Source organism: Macaca nemestrina, chromosome 7 (genome assembly GCF_043159975.1).
Source record: "Macaca nemestrina isolate mMacNem1 chromosome 7, mMacNem.hap1, whole genome shotgun sequence".
NCBI classification, from domain to species: Eukaryota; Metazoa; Chordata; class Mammalia; order Primates; family Cercopithecidae; genus Macaca; species Macaca nemestrina.
The window spans coordinates 27094876-27109858 of NC_092131.1; the positions used below are offsets into that span (position 1 = coordinate 27094876).

Here is a 14983-nt window from a genome sequence, read left to right on the forward strand (position 1 = left end):
GGGTGGCTGGTTGCCCTGAAGTAAAGCAGTTCTAAACCTTTCAGACTTGTGCCTGAACTGATCTGATCCCAGGAAATTGCTCTATCTTGATTATTCTGTTGTCAGCCTGATCTGGCAACTGGCTCAGTGAGCCTGACTGTAAGGTAGGTAGGTAGCTAGCAAGAGGAGTGGTTGAGGGAATTGACTGATTGAAAATCTCATCTGGAGATTTTACTTAATTAGAAGAGATTTAGAAGGGTCCATGTCATCATACAGTATTCCAGTCCATGGTGCTGAGACTTTTCTACGTTGAGTTTTCAGAATATTAAAAATTGTTTAACAATCATTTCCCAGAATACTTCCAATTATTTTTATCACTTAGCATTACTAATGATAAGCAAAGAAGCAGTTTTAAGCAGCGTGTTGCAGTTAGAGCAATGGTTTTTCAAGGAAAAAGAGTAAGAAATGTGCTCAGTAAATCTGTGATGTGGAAATACGTGGTAAATAATTTTGGAAAAATTTTTAAAAATATATTACTGAATATTATTTCAAAGGGATATTTAATTCTTAATAAAATCACAAAGCCACCTTAACACATTTGTAATACGGCTACTTTCTTTTTGATTTTTAGGGCTAATTATTTTCAAAAACTTACTCCAAGGTATTTTGGAAGGGTGTATTAAAATAAAAATTATACTGATTTACAAATATAACATATGGTGGCTTAAAGAATAAATTACTTAATAAGTACCCTTACTGAGTCATTTTATATGCTCATATGATGCTCTCCTCATATTTGCAGTATGGTTCTGTGTCTACCGCCAGTTCTCTTTTTCTAGCATAATTTATTTTCTGCTTTAAGATTTGTTACTTAAAAAATATACTAAATGACAAAAGGCTTTTTTTCTCTTAAAAACTTCTCTGATTTATTTCTTTTTTCCTGCTTTTTACATTTCTGGAATCAGTATGATTATAAGATATCATATTACAAAACTACTTCATGACTGAATGATGTGTAATATCAAATCGCATATCACTGCAGGAAAAAAAAAAAAAATCCAGACAGATCGAACTGTGTACTTTCCTCAAAGACAATGAAATGGATGTTTACATCAGGGAATTGTGGTGTACTTCAGGGATATGTAGGTAACACATATTAGGAGACCGAAAACTTAATAGATACAAATAATCTAGCTGTAAGTTGTGATATTTTTGCTTCTCTTTTTCTTTTAAGGTACTGTTTGAAATCATTGGTTTGTATGGGTGCTTTGAAAACGATAAAGGAAAAGATTGGACTCTGATCATAGTATATGCTTTTCTGAATGTTTCCAATTTTTTTCATATTCTTTTTTAATATGGATAATGGGAATACTTTCCAGGGTTTTTTTTTTCCCCCTGCTGAATTGGCAGAATAATTGGCTTGCTTATGTATTGAGCTTTTTGCTTGATAGTGTTTGACTTCAAGAAGCTTAAATTACCATATATTCCTTCTGCATATTTCCCTCCTGCTGGCAAAAAAAGAGTTATATGTAATATATGCTATCTTGTAAAATCTGAATTTTTGAATGGTTGAAAGTAAGAAGGATCAGTGCCAAAGTGTACGATTTTTTGAATGCATATACAGTCCTATCACATACAGTTCAAGAAATGCTAGAGTATGTATTAGTATAATCCAGCCATCTGCCTGCATTTTCTCTCACATGCGGGTAAACAAAACAAAACAAAAATATTGAGTAATCCCCTCATCTACCTTTTAGTTAATTAAAAAAAAAAAACAAAACAAAAAACAAAACCAAACTGTATATATAATACTTTGTGTTCAGGTCTTTGAGGACTTGGCTTCTGTTTCTATAATCGCCATGGTTTTAGATAGTATTATTCTTTTGGCTTCACACAACTATTTTAATGCCTTTTTTCAATAATCTTTTCTTTTGCCCCTTCTTTGGAAGCTTGGACTGCCTGGTTAGAACATTCTTTTCCCATTTTTGCTCTTGACTGCTGGCTATTTTTCATTTATGCCCCTACATTTCTCAAGGATTTTAGCTTGGCTTTGCATCAGCCTGTTTTATGTCATGTAATTCTTGCCATCATCCTTAGTAACTTCAGAGTTCAAGTCCTCAACCTACTGAAGTCTGTATCCTTCTAATTCACGAATGTCTTATTTTATAGTGACCTTCACTGAAATAATTCTACTTCAGTGTCGAATTTCTGTGTTTAAATTTTATCTTCATCTGTAATTGTTCCATGTTCAAGCCTTCCGTTCCAAAGCTCAGTGTCTGATCTTTCAGAATTCTTCTCTTCCCTACCACCTAGCTTTTTAAACTATTAATACCCAATTTTGATCTTTCTGTATTCCTCTGGTTTACTAGCCAGTTTCTGGATTCAGTTTTCTTCCTGTCACATTGGACTTCATCGAAAGCTACTTTGATGTCGTTCTCATCACATCTTCAATTTCTTTCTTCTCCCTCATACATTTTACCGATTTCTAATCTGGAGTCAACCCGACTTTCCACTTTTTCCATTCCTTCTCCTAAACAGTAACAGCAAAACTTCCATAGAAATAGCAGTTGGCTTCTATAGTATTCATGGTTACCTCCTCCCTCCCCCTATCCATTCCATTCAATAATTAATCCAGGACCATCACTAGGTACAGAATTGCAGAGAGGTGGAGCCAGAGCTTTGACATACTGTCTCTGGAGCGGTTTTGCCTGGAATGATTTTCTTGTGGTTTAAACCAGTTCGGATTGGGATTTTCTCTTACCCTCAGCAGAAGAAATTCACGTTTATGTAAACTTTGAGTTCTAGCAATAAGGAGCTATAAGCAAAATAACCTAAATTGTAGGATTGGCTGAGAGGAGAAATAGAGTAAGGGGCAAGAGAGGATCATATTGTTCTAAAGGGAAAGTTGGTAAACTTTGCTATGTGGTTGGAAGCAACTGGTTTAAAGAGAAATCATATTTAGGGGCATTGATGCTGTGAATAAGAGGATAGTATTAAGTGACTGGTAGGAACACTTTAGGATGTTGGAGTATGTTGTGTGCATATTTCAGCCTTCAGTAAGGTATTACAAGAGAAAGACAAGTTTAGGTTGAAACTTGTCTGTCTAAAAGCAGAGTTTTGCTCGTTTCTGTTTGTTTGTTTGTTTCCTTTTTTAAGATGAGGAGCCTGAAGTCTGCAATCTATAATCCATATTGACTATGAGTCTGATAATTTGGAATCCTTTAGGCTTGGAAAAGCCAAATTATTTATCCAAACTGAAATTGGTGCAAGCATAAGAGGGAAGCAGGAAACAGCAAGAAAAAAAAAAGAGTTAAAAATCAAGCCTTTTTCTCAGGATCCTTTCAAGTACTTAAGCATTCCTGGCCAAAGGGGACCCAGTTCCATTATTCTGATCTTCCTCAAGATAAAGGCTACTCAATTGAGGGCCCTGGGTATGTCCAGGGTATTGAGATGGTAGTAAAGACATAAGACATTTTCAGACTCAAAGAAACGTCTAGACAAAATCTTAAGCTGTGGCTACTAGGCAAGCAATTAACCAGAAGCAAATTGACAGAGCTTAGTTTTTAGTATCTGTATTGCCAAAGATATTCTAAACTTGATCCACAAGGTCAGTGATGGTCTGCCCTGTGGCTGTCACCTTTGTCAGGAATTGATGTGATGCTTGGAACACTGCAAAGACAGCAAAAGATGAGAGTTACAGAGTAGCAGAGCCTGAGCTTTGAGGGATTCTTCTTGAACGACCCTATCTCTGGACTTCCTGTTATGTGAGAAAAAGAAATACCTTTGCTTTTTAATCCAATTTCAGGAAGATATAATATTTCATAATTAAAGACACTTTACATGGTATGACTTCATTATGAAAATATGATTTTAATCCTCAGCACTGCCTATAAGTCTCTCAACTCATGCCAAGGGGGCTAAGTTATCTGCTTCAAATGGATATCACTATACTGAAGGCCCCTACCCTTGCTCAGTCCCTCCCACGCCATCTTTACAGCCCAAACTTGATTCTATCAGTTTTTGTGCTCTCTAGTTTGGTAAGTAGAATGACCCTCCCCAAACAAGTTACTCTAATTTCTGGAATCCATGAATATGATAAGACATGACTCCTGTGATCACATTATCTGGATGGGCCTAATCTAATCACATGAGCCCTCAATAGAAGTTTTCTTTCTGGCTATTGGGAGAAGGGGACGTCGGAGAGAGTTGAAGCTTGGGAAGGATTCATCAAGCTGTTCAAGCTTTGAAGATAGCAGAGTCCATAAGCCAAGGAACAAGGTTGGCTTCTAGAAGTTCAGAATAATCGCTGGCCAAAAGCTAGCAAGGAAATGGGTACCTAAAGTCCTACAACTGTATGGAAACAAGTTGTATCAGAAACCTGAATAAACTTGGACATGGATTCTCCTCAGAGTCTCCAGAATAGAGCCCTGGCCAGCTGATACCTTGATTTTAGTCTTAGGAGGCCTTAAACTGAATACCTTGCTTGGCTGTTTGACCTATTGGAAGCAGTGAGATAAAAAATGTGTATTGTTTTAAGCTACTAAGTCTGTTCGAAATTGTTATGAAACAGTAGAAAAATAATACATCTACCCTTAGGCTCATCTATATTTCTCCTACCTTACATTCTTTTGAAATTGAACTCCTTCATCTGTGTTTCAGAGTTCCTTCCCTTCAGTTATCCTGTCTTTTCACAGTAGAGATGGGGTCTTGCTATGTTGCCCAGGCTGGTTTTGAACTCCTGAGCCGTAGCTATCTTCCCACCTCAGCCTTCCAAATAGCTGGGATTATAGGTGTGTGCCACTGGGCCTGGCTCTTTTTACAGTTTTGATCACTACCTTGCATAAACACCTCCCCGAGACCCTAGTACCTCCTTGAACTTAAATTCTACTCCAACTTTTTGTTTCCCCTTTCTCACTAATCTTCATCACAGTCTTATGAAATAGCTATTATTCTTTTCTCTAGTAAGAGAAATGATTTCTCTGAGGCCATAGAATTGCCCATGATTGAACTGAGAATCAAATTCGCTTCTTTCTGGTCAGAGCTCAACTGCTTATTCACCTCCTTTTATTAGTTCTCATGTTATCTTTGTGCTCTTTCTTTCTTTCAGTTAAAACTGAGAGGGATTGGGGAAACTTTTTTTTGGAGTGATTGACTCATTAAATTTTTATCATAAATTGTTTTACACTGCAGTATAGAATGTGAAGTGTAGAAATGTCTTGCAAATATTTGCATTTTAACTCATTATTTGTAATTCTGAAATGAGTCTTAATTGGTTCCTTTTTCCCCCCACCTGTTTCAAGACATGGTGTGGGCATCAGCAAGTAGACACAGAGATTATCTTTGGTGCCAGTGTTGTATAGAAAACAATCTTGGCTCCCTTGGCTGCCCACTGTTTTATTTGCAATGATTAGGTGGTGAAAATTAGAGGCCAGAAGAGTTAACCCTTGGCCTCTGTCCCTCATTGTAAATCGTAGAGAGGCTGGCACAGAATGATGGACTTCTAGGCCCTTGACTTTTCACTTGAGCCCTTTCCCCACCTTCCCTGACTTAATCTCATTTCTATCTTTGTGGGCTTCAAGGCTCCCAGTTGCATATTGGTGACTTTTTGTCACCATTGATATTTTGAAAATAATGGCTGAATGTACCGTAAACTTTCTTATATTGTATCTGCATGCTTCCCTATATTATTTTCCATCTCTGTTTTGGGATTTCTCCTTTTTAAAAGTGTATCATTGGAATGCACATCATTATTATTTTAGGTAATACTGTATTATTTCAACCTCTAGTAAGTTTTCTTTTTAATGGGAGTCTTTGCTTTCCCCATTTGCTTGCTCAATTCTATCTAACATTTAAATAATTATTTGTAACCATGGATTGAAATAAGTTTTGGTGATGAAAATTTGAAATATATATCTCAGTGTGTTGCTATTTCAGGACAATTATATATTGCCCCTTGCCCCTCTGCTTTGTAGCCTAAAAGTATTTTTATTACAAAATGGAAAAAATACAAAAATTATTTGATGAATTTTGTTTCTCCTTGTGGGTTAAACTTTATTTTGCTGACTGGCACAGTCTATGGTGAATTTTACAGTAACTTTTATTTTTTTCTTTTGCTTCATATTCTTAACCTGATAGATTTTAAAAGAAAAGGATGAATTGAAAACCCAGATGTATGCAGCATTACAACAAATAGAGAATCTTCGAAAGGAATTGAATGATGTCCTAACAAAGCGTGCCCTTCAGGAGGAGGAGCTTCACTCCAAGGAGGAGAAACTACGTGATATTAAATCTCATCAAGCTGACCTTGAATTGGAAGTTAAGAATTCCCTGGATACCATCCATAGACTGGAAAGCGAATTGAAAAAGCAGAGTAAGATCCAAAGCCAAATGAAAGTTGAGAAAGCTCACTTGGAGGAAGAAATTGCAGAGCTCAAGAAGAGCCAGGCCCAGGACAAAGCTAAACTTCTTGAGATGCAAGAGTCCATCAAGGACCTGAGTGCCATCCGAGCAGATCTTGCTAATAAATTGGCCGAGGAAGAGAGAGCCAAGAAAGCAGTGCTTAAGGACCTTTCTGACCTCACTGCACAGGCAAAATCCAGGGATGAAGAAACAGCTACAGTCATCACACAGTTAAAGCTGGAACGAGATGTGCACCAGAGGGAGCTGAAAGATCTCACATCATCATTGCAGAGTGTGAAAACAAAACATGAACAGAATATCCAGGAGCTTATGAAGCACTTTAAGAAAGAAAAGAGTGAGGCTGAGAATCATATCAGGACACTGAAGGTACCTCTGCTGAATTATCCTGATGATACTGAAGGAATTTTTCTGGTGGCTCATGAAGTTAATAAAGCGTAAACTTTTAGAGATCATTCTGTATTCCCAAGCACTGAAGGAAAGATAAAACCAACAATAAAGAGGCTTATTCATGCCTGTTTGGCCAGGTTGAAATGAGTTATAACAGCCACCTGGGAGCACCTATTTCAGAGCATTGAAGCCCTTTATAAAGAACGTTTAGCTGTTTGGGGAGTTCAGGAAAGGCAGAGGTGGCAGTAAGTCGTGGACTTGAAACGTGCCCTCATTCAACATTTATGACCTCCTAAAATATAAAAGGCAAAGACTCGTCAAGGCCAGAGGAGCTATAACCACAGTCCTTATTAGTATGGTAACTAAAGTGGATTAGCTTATGGGCTGTGTAAACCCAAGGCTTTTGAGATTTACTCCTTCTTTTCCAAATCAAAGTTGCCTGGGTAAATGCCTAATTGGGATCTTGCATTTGAAGAAATGTTTCTAAGGTCTAATGTTATTAGCATTATCACCATGCAGGGCAATCGTTTTATAACATGATTGTCAGGAGTGTGATAAATCTGTTCCTCTTCCCGTCTTTTTTTTTTTTTTTTTTTTTTTCATAACACTTATCATATGATATAGATTCCATATTATTTATTTTTTAATCTCCCTTTATTGAAATGAAGACTCTCTGAGGATAGGGATTTTAGTCTGTTTTGCTTCTAGCTATATTCCCAGTGCCTAGAACAGTTTTTTGGAACATTGTAAATATCTATTGAATAGGTGAATGAATGAATGGATAAATCTTCAAAGGTTAATTATTATAATGTTTTTCAAAAGTCTTTGAAATGCAACTACTATTTTGAAAATGCTTATGATGCAAGATGAAATGATATTGAAACAACTGACATCTGTAAAATGATGTAGCTAGTCTATGAGTTCTTCCCCAGTCCTAGATAGCCTTCTGGCATGAAGATTTGGGGTCTTCAATTGGGGTTGGTGGGTCTGAATGGAGGCTAAAATAGGCAAGAGGCCCTTACTATATTTCATTAAACCTAAGACACCTTGTCAGGTGCATCATTGCTGTTATTACTAGATGCATGTCATCCTAAGAAATAAAAATGCTGCCTCCTGCCTATGAAACCATGATATGTCATCAAGTGTAAGAACTCCCAGGTCAGAGATAGTAAAATGTGGAAGATACACATTTTAATTTTGATGAACTATGGAATAATAATCTTTCAGAGTTGATGAATATATAAACAAAAGTAGAATTAGGGATATGGAGAAGAAGAGCTGATCTTATAGAAAATAAAATATATATTACATGGTGATTGATTGGCTATGACAATAACAATACTACCAGCAAACAGTTTTTCAACACTTTATGCCAGTCACTGCTCTAAGAACTTTACAAGTGTTAATCATTTAATACCCACCTCCCCCTGCAGATTGTGTGGTATTATTTTCTCCCCGATGAGGAAATTGGGATACAGAAGGTTAAGTAATTTGCCCACGGCCTTAGAGCAGGAGAGTGGTAGGGAAAGGATTTGAACTCAGGTAATTAACTGACTGTGTTCTTAACTGCTTTGCTAGGCTGGAAAAAAGTTTAGACTCAAGGATGGGTAGGTAATGACTTTGGGTGATTAGGTGGATAATGATGCTATTGCCAATATAGAGAATACAGACAGAATAGAAGATTTGAAGAGAACAGTGGCAAATCTAGTTTGTTTTTGTTGTTGTTATTTTTTAGCATATTGTCTTAGGGGGAGGAATTTTAAGCTTAACCAAGAAAGTCTAGGTGGAACAGATTAGCACATAATTAGTACATAATGATTAGTAGGGTCAAGAGTTGAGGGAGAAATTGAGATTGGAGTGAAATATTTGGGAGCCAGTTAACTCTTGGGTGGTAGTCGATGTCATGGGATTTGGATGAGATTGTGCAGATAATAAAAAGAGGATGAGACTCTCAAACACTAATGTTTGAAGGAAAGAATTTACTAAAAAGGCCTAGCAAATGAAAATAAAAGACCATATGACAGACAGATAGGAGGAGAACCAAAAGAGAATGATATCTTAGAAATCCAGCTAAGACATTTTAAGAAAGTTATAATCAAGAATGATAAATGTGACAGGCAAGCTGAAAGAAGAAGTATAAAAAGCCTTCATTCCATTCCACAGAGGTTGATGGAGAAAGTACATGAGGAGATGTGAGGGGATTTGATAAAAAAATAAGAGTATATAGCATTCAACAGGAGACAAGGTCTCCTTCCTCTGAAGGATTTGGAGGAAACCAGTAAGACTGGGTAAGTTGGTAGGGATGATCTGGGGAAATTGATGTGAATCTTGACTGATAGCCTTTCTTCTCTCTGAAGTAGAATAGGACAGCAGTGCAGCAAGAAATTAGGAGCAGTGAAGATGAAAACTGGTATGAAGACTGGTACAAACTGAACGAGACTAGTCTAGGAGCATGTAAAGTACTTCCATGTGGCTAACATTGAAGAACAAAGATTGTGGGCAAAGGAATGAGAAAGCTGAAGGATAAAAATCTGCAGTCAGAGGTTGTTGATTTGGTCAGGAATTCTTATATTGCAGTGCAATCTAAAAGTTTTCAGAGTTAAGGTCTAAGGTGTGGTCATGCAGTGGTTGCTATTGTGTAATGTTGGTGTAGGTAGTTGGGAAAGAACAGGTCAAATAACTTTGAAGCTATCTTATGGGATGGACACTTGGATATTTAAGATATTGTGAAGGCATTAATTGGTCACATGCCAAAAACCACAGTGAAGAGGGTGACTGATCAGTCAGCTGTTGACAGCAAGGTAGAGGGGGTTGATGAGAAATAGTGTGATGTGAAAGGAAGGCAGGGTTTTTGCATGAGGACAAGCATGTAATGATTTGTTGGGAGAAACTGGCATGGCATAGAGCAATGGTTTGTTTTAAGAAGCTTGCAGTTTTCTTGAGACTGTTGTTGAAACTAGAACCTTCCTTCTCATTAGTACTTATGTCTTATCACCATTATTTAGGTTGTATAATAACACAGTGGCAGGAGTTAGTAATAATTTTTTCAGTTAGAGCATGTTCAAGGTCATCTCTATAAGGCCATAATTCTCACATTCAGATATGCATTCTTCAATGAGAAATAGTAATTGCTTTTGCTCATGGATACATTGGCATATGGACAATATATCATGTTGTACTAGAAAACAGAATGCAGACTGCTAACTTGCAACCTAGCCATACTTCTAAGTAATTTCCCTATTTCCCTCTAGTTCCTTTCTCTACCCACAACCCCTCCCTTTATTCCCCCAGATACTCTCTAATTTCCTTTCCCAAAATATATATCTGAGTGTGTCACTTTCTACTGAAAAACCTTCGTTAGTTATTTACTGTCTCTGTAATAAAGTCTCCCCTCCAGCCCAGCCCAGCACCCCCCTTAAAATGATTCTACCTTACTCATGTACATTCATTCCTTTTTTTTTTTTTTTTTTTTTTGAGATGGAGTCTTGCTCTTCACCAGCCGGGAGTGCAGTGGTGTGATCTCAGCTCACTGCAGCCTCTGCCTCACAAGTTCAAGCGATTTTCCTGCCTCAGCCTCCCAAGTAGCTGGGACTACAGGTGTGCACCACCATGCCCAACTACTTTTTGTATTTTTAGTAGAGATGGGGTTTCACAGTGTTGGCCAGGATGGTTTCCATCTCTTGACCTCATAATCCACCCGCCTCGGCCTCCCAAAGTGCTGGGATTGCAGGCACGAGCCACTGTGTCCGGCTCATTCATTACCTTTTTATGCTCTCCAACATTCCTCGTACAAATACAGATCACTGTGCATACTTCTGACTGCTCATTCTCTATCTGAATTGGCCTCCTAGTCTGCAGGAAGAAGAATTCTGCCAAATCCTTTAAGGCCCAATTTTTTACTTCTTTTATGGATCCACTAAAGTTGGAATAAATCTCAACTGAGGTGGGGCTAATCTCTTGGTCCACTGTGTGTCCATAGGTCTTTATTGGTGCCTCAGGTACAGCACATTTAGGCTGCCTTGTATTTTGGTTTGTTGAGTGTGCATAAGTTTCTAGAGGGACGGGCATTAGATCTAAGCCATTTTGTATGCTCTTATGGTGTCTAGCATAATGTTCCAGACATACAGAAGATACTCGGTGGGTATAAGTTGAAATGTTGAAAAAGGTAGAAATCAGAGCATTTGCTCCTGACTTGCTCTATGATCTGTTTCGTTTGGATTTCTCCATGTAATGTGGGAAAATTGATTTCCTCATTTTTTTTGAGGAAGTGCTTTGAGTTCATTTGTTGTGAGATGATAACAAAGCTTTACTAAATTCCCTATGTGTAAAGAATTTAGAATTTATAAGCATTCTGTGGATCTTCTAAGTCCTTTGGGCTTTTTTTTTTTTTTTTTAATTTGAAAGATTGAGATCTGGGAGGGGTGTTAAAGCTATTCCCTAATGTGTGGTATTGAAGTTGCTCTAGAATTGGAAGAATGGCCAGAGATTGTGTGAGCCCAGCAGTTTCCTTTGAAACCAAACAATTTACCCTTAAGGAACAATCGCCACCTCATGCTATTTTATTAATATATCCATACTTTTTACTTATTTATATTAATTAAAATGAGTTGATAGCAAAGGCCATCACAGGAGATGTAATATACTGAATTATGCACACAATGGAGTTTTAGACAAGTAGCTCTACAAATGTTATATTTCTGTGTTTTTCAGCTTCATTTTAACTTACTACATTTTTGAGTCTAATAAGCTCTGATAAGTCATCCATATTTTTTTCTCTGTACACTTTAGTTCTATTTTTTCCTCCATCTAGAATCACCCCTCTCATACCTATTTTTAAATTTAAATTTAAAATGTTTTAATGACATGCTCTGCTATTAATATTCTCAGGATATTGGTCTATTACCTCATTGCAATTTCAACAAAATCATTTTGTAGAGCCTTTTTTTGGAATCAAAAGATGCAGGATTGGAGTTCTGTGTTTTTGCCATTTGCTGACCATTTGATCTTGGTCAAGTTATTTCACTTTTTTATGCCTCACTGTTAAAATAAGAATAGTAATGTCCTTCTATATCACTGGGTTGTTGTGCACAAACATCAGTTTGTAAATTCTGAAATGAAATATAAATGTAATAAAAACCACAACAATAAGTAAGTTGTTAGTCAGGCTTCAGCATTGGTGTGCTGATAAATATTTGAAAACAAGCTTCCGGTGGGTGGAAAACCCTTGATTTATAGCATTCGCCAAGTTTGGTAGTTCTGAATACCACTTTCTTGGCTGATTTCAAGCTATCAAATGAGATATCATTGGAGAGGGGTGAAGTTGGGAAGAGAAGAGCCAGTTGGCTTTTGACAGTGTCTATGAGCTGGCTGCAGCACACTACAGACCTTAGGGGGAATTCTTTGTATTTACCTATGCTTTTGTTAGGACATAAATAAAAGTAAAAGCATTCTACTGAAACTTAAAATCGTAATTGAACAATTTTCCTGATGAGAGGTTTTATTTTGTAAATTTATTTTGGGCTGTGAATATAGGATTGCTCATAAAAAATCAATTTCTTTGTTAATTTAATGTGGCATCAACTCTTAGGTAAATTTTGTGAGGTAAATAAAATATAGATTTTGTCTAAAACTCACAAAACTTCTTTCAGGAGATTGTTTCCATTGATTGTGTTCCTATATACCTAATTAAACTCATATAATAAACTTATAAAAATAAAAGAAACATATTTTAGGCATTAAAACATATATTTCAAACAGATTAAATGTGATTGCTTACAGACTGTTAGCAACTGGTAGGTGTGTTTCATGTTTTCCTAGTTTCACCCAGTTGGTTTTTAAAACCTAGTGGTATTGTACCTTTTGGGAGGCAGTGTGGTGTAGTTGAAAGCATGGACATTAGAAAGAATTCCTGGGTTCAAATCCTGACTCTGCATTTACTCACTGTGTATCTTTGGGAAAGTGATTAGCTTGCTTTTTTTCTTATTATTATTGCAATCAGTACAATAATAATACCTTATTTCATTCTCACAGGTTGTTGCGAGGATGAAATGAGGAAAACCTGTATACAAAAAGTCTTAGAGCAGTGTCCGCCACATAGTGTTTACATTATTGTTATTTCAAAATTCTTTAAGTTCACATACCTGACAAATCTTTACTGAATTTCCTGTATAGAATAGATTATTCCCAAAGTTTATTTTTTAAAAGCTGATTCTGGTTATACCCTATATAAAGATCAATAAATAGATATTTTACTACACTACTGATGTTGAAAAAATAACTGGTAAACTTTTTCATATTAAGTTTGTGGTTTCTTGGTTGTTATACTTCATAATGTTTTTTTAGCCCCATAAGAGTAGTATTGATAATGACTTACATAAAAAGTACACAATTATTTCATAGAAACCAGGAGTGAAGTCAAACAGGAATGTTAAGCCCCGTCTATAGACAAGGGAACTTATCAGTTAGTAACATCTCATAGTATTTCCTTTTTGGGATACTTCTCTAATAACTCCTTCCCCTCAGCAGAGCTGGTATTTCTTCTTTGAATTTCCAAAATGTCCAGCTTACACCTTTGATAAGTACTTCTCATTCAGTCTTGTCAAATAGATCATTGCATCTGACTCTCTTTACTATTCATATCTGTTATCTTTAGCATCTAGTCCAGTATCTACCACTTCATCAATGCTGGTGAATACTGATCAGCGATTGAATAAATGCAAAGAACATTTCCCTTATGTTTATTTTAATTTTTATATATGAATGCTTTGAACGAGCTAAAATCTTGCAGTGTTTTTCCACTGATAAAATGTGTAATGTGTTTGGTGTATTTTGGCTATGGCTAGTGGACTTTCTCTTTTTTCCTTCTCTTTTTCTCAGGCTGAAAGTTTAGAAGAGAAGAATATGGCTAAAGTTCATCGTGGTCAGCTGGATAAATTGAAATCACAGTGTGACAGACTGACAGAGGAATTAACCCAGAATGAAAATGAGAACAAAAAACTGAAGCTAAAATATCAATGTTTGAAGGATCAACTAGAAGAAAGGGTAAAAATATGAGTGAATTCTAATTTCAAATTCTAATTTCAATTTTAATTTCCTCTAGAACATATTTTATATATTAATAAATGATAATTGTGGTCTTTCACAGGAAAGTTGTGTTGGTGCCCCCCCCAAAAAGGCAGTTTATTAGAATGCTGTGATTTTTATTCTTTCAGCCACCCATTCAGCTTCTAATACATTTGAAGTGTAAAAATTTGATTTTAAATTTTTTCTGTGTCTTAAAATAGAAATTTAGAAATGAAGTAGAAAAAAAAGGAAGGATGGTTTACTGAGGATCTACTATAAGTCAGATATTTATGCCAACTGGTTTACCTGTGTCTACCGGTCATTTAATTGCTACAACTCTTTGGCTTAGTGTCTTAGTCTGTTTGAGGTGCTATAACAGAATGCTATAGACTGGATAGAATAAAAACAACAAATATTTATTTCTCATGGTTCTGGAGGCTGAGAAGTCCAAGATCAAGGTGCTGGCAGAATCAGTGTCTGGTGAGGGCCTCCTTTCTGGTTCACAGATGCTTCTTGCTGTGTCTTCACAACGGAAGTGGAGAGAGAGCTCTCTGAGGTCTCTTTTATAAGGGCATTAATCGTATTCATAAGGGTTCTACCCTTATGAACTAATCACCTCCCAAATCACCTCCCACCCTCAATTATCATCACATTGGAGATTAGGTCAACTATGAATTTTGGGGTACACACATTCAGTCTGTAGCAATTAGGTTTTATTGATCGCTTTTGATCTGTGACAAAACTAAGGTTCAAATTACCTGATGGTTAAATGTTCACTTATGTGCTAGACACTGTAACTATTAATTCTTATAGTAAGAAGGTTGTAACTTTGGTACATCTCCACCAGGCTCACTGCTTTCCTTTGAGTAGATGTGTAAAATTATTGAGTGGCTTCATATATCATGTGTTGGATAGAATAGTAAATATTTTTAGAAGTCACTGCTTTTGAGGTTCTCTTGTGGCAAAAAGTCAACTAAGAATAGATAATAGAATATTTAAATTTTTCTCTTTCACCCACTTCCTAAAAGGATTTGAAATTGAAGGTAATAGAAGTCAAATGTAAAAAATTACCATCAAAATATGGTTAATAGGATAAGACAGTATATACATGGGCCAAATGAATGCATGTATGTGC

General features: G+C 36.4%; 1 protein-coding gene across 14 annotated transcripts in view; it reads left to right on the plus strand.

Moving 5' to 3' along the window:
• Window positions 1-14983, plus strand: part of LOC105467643 (centrosomal protein 128) — a 458395-nt gene that overhangs the window by 145384 nt on the left and 298028 nt on the right. For all 14 annotated transcript variants that reach the window (XM_071099786.1, XM_071099789.1, XM_071099780.1 and 11 more), the window contains 2 exons: window positions 6115-6765; window positions 13663-13827. In XM_071099786.1, the coding sequence (XP_070955887.1) occupies window positions 6115-6765; window positions 13663-13827 (816 nt within the window). The remainder of the gene's footprint in view (window positions 1-6114; window positions 6766-13662; window positions 13828-14983) is intronic.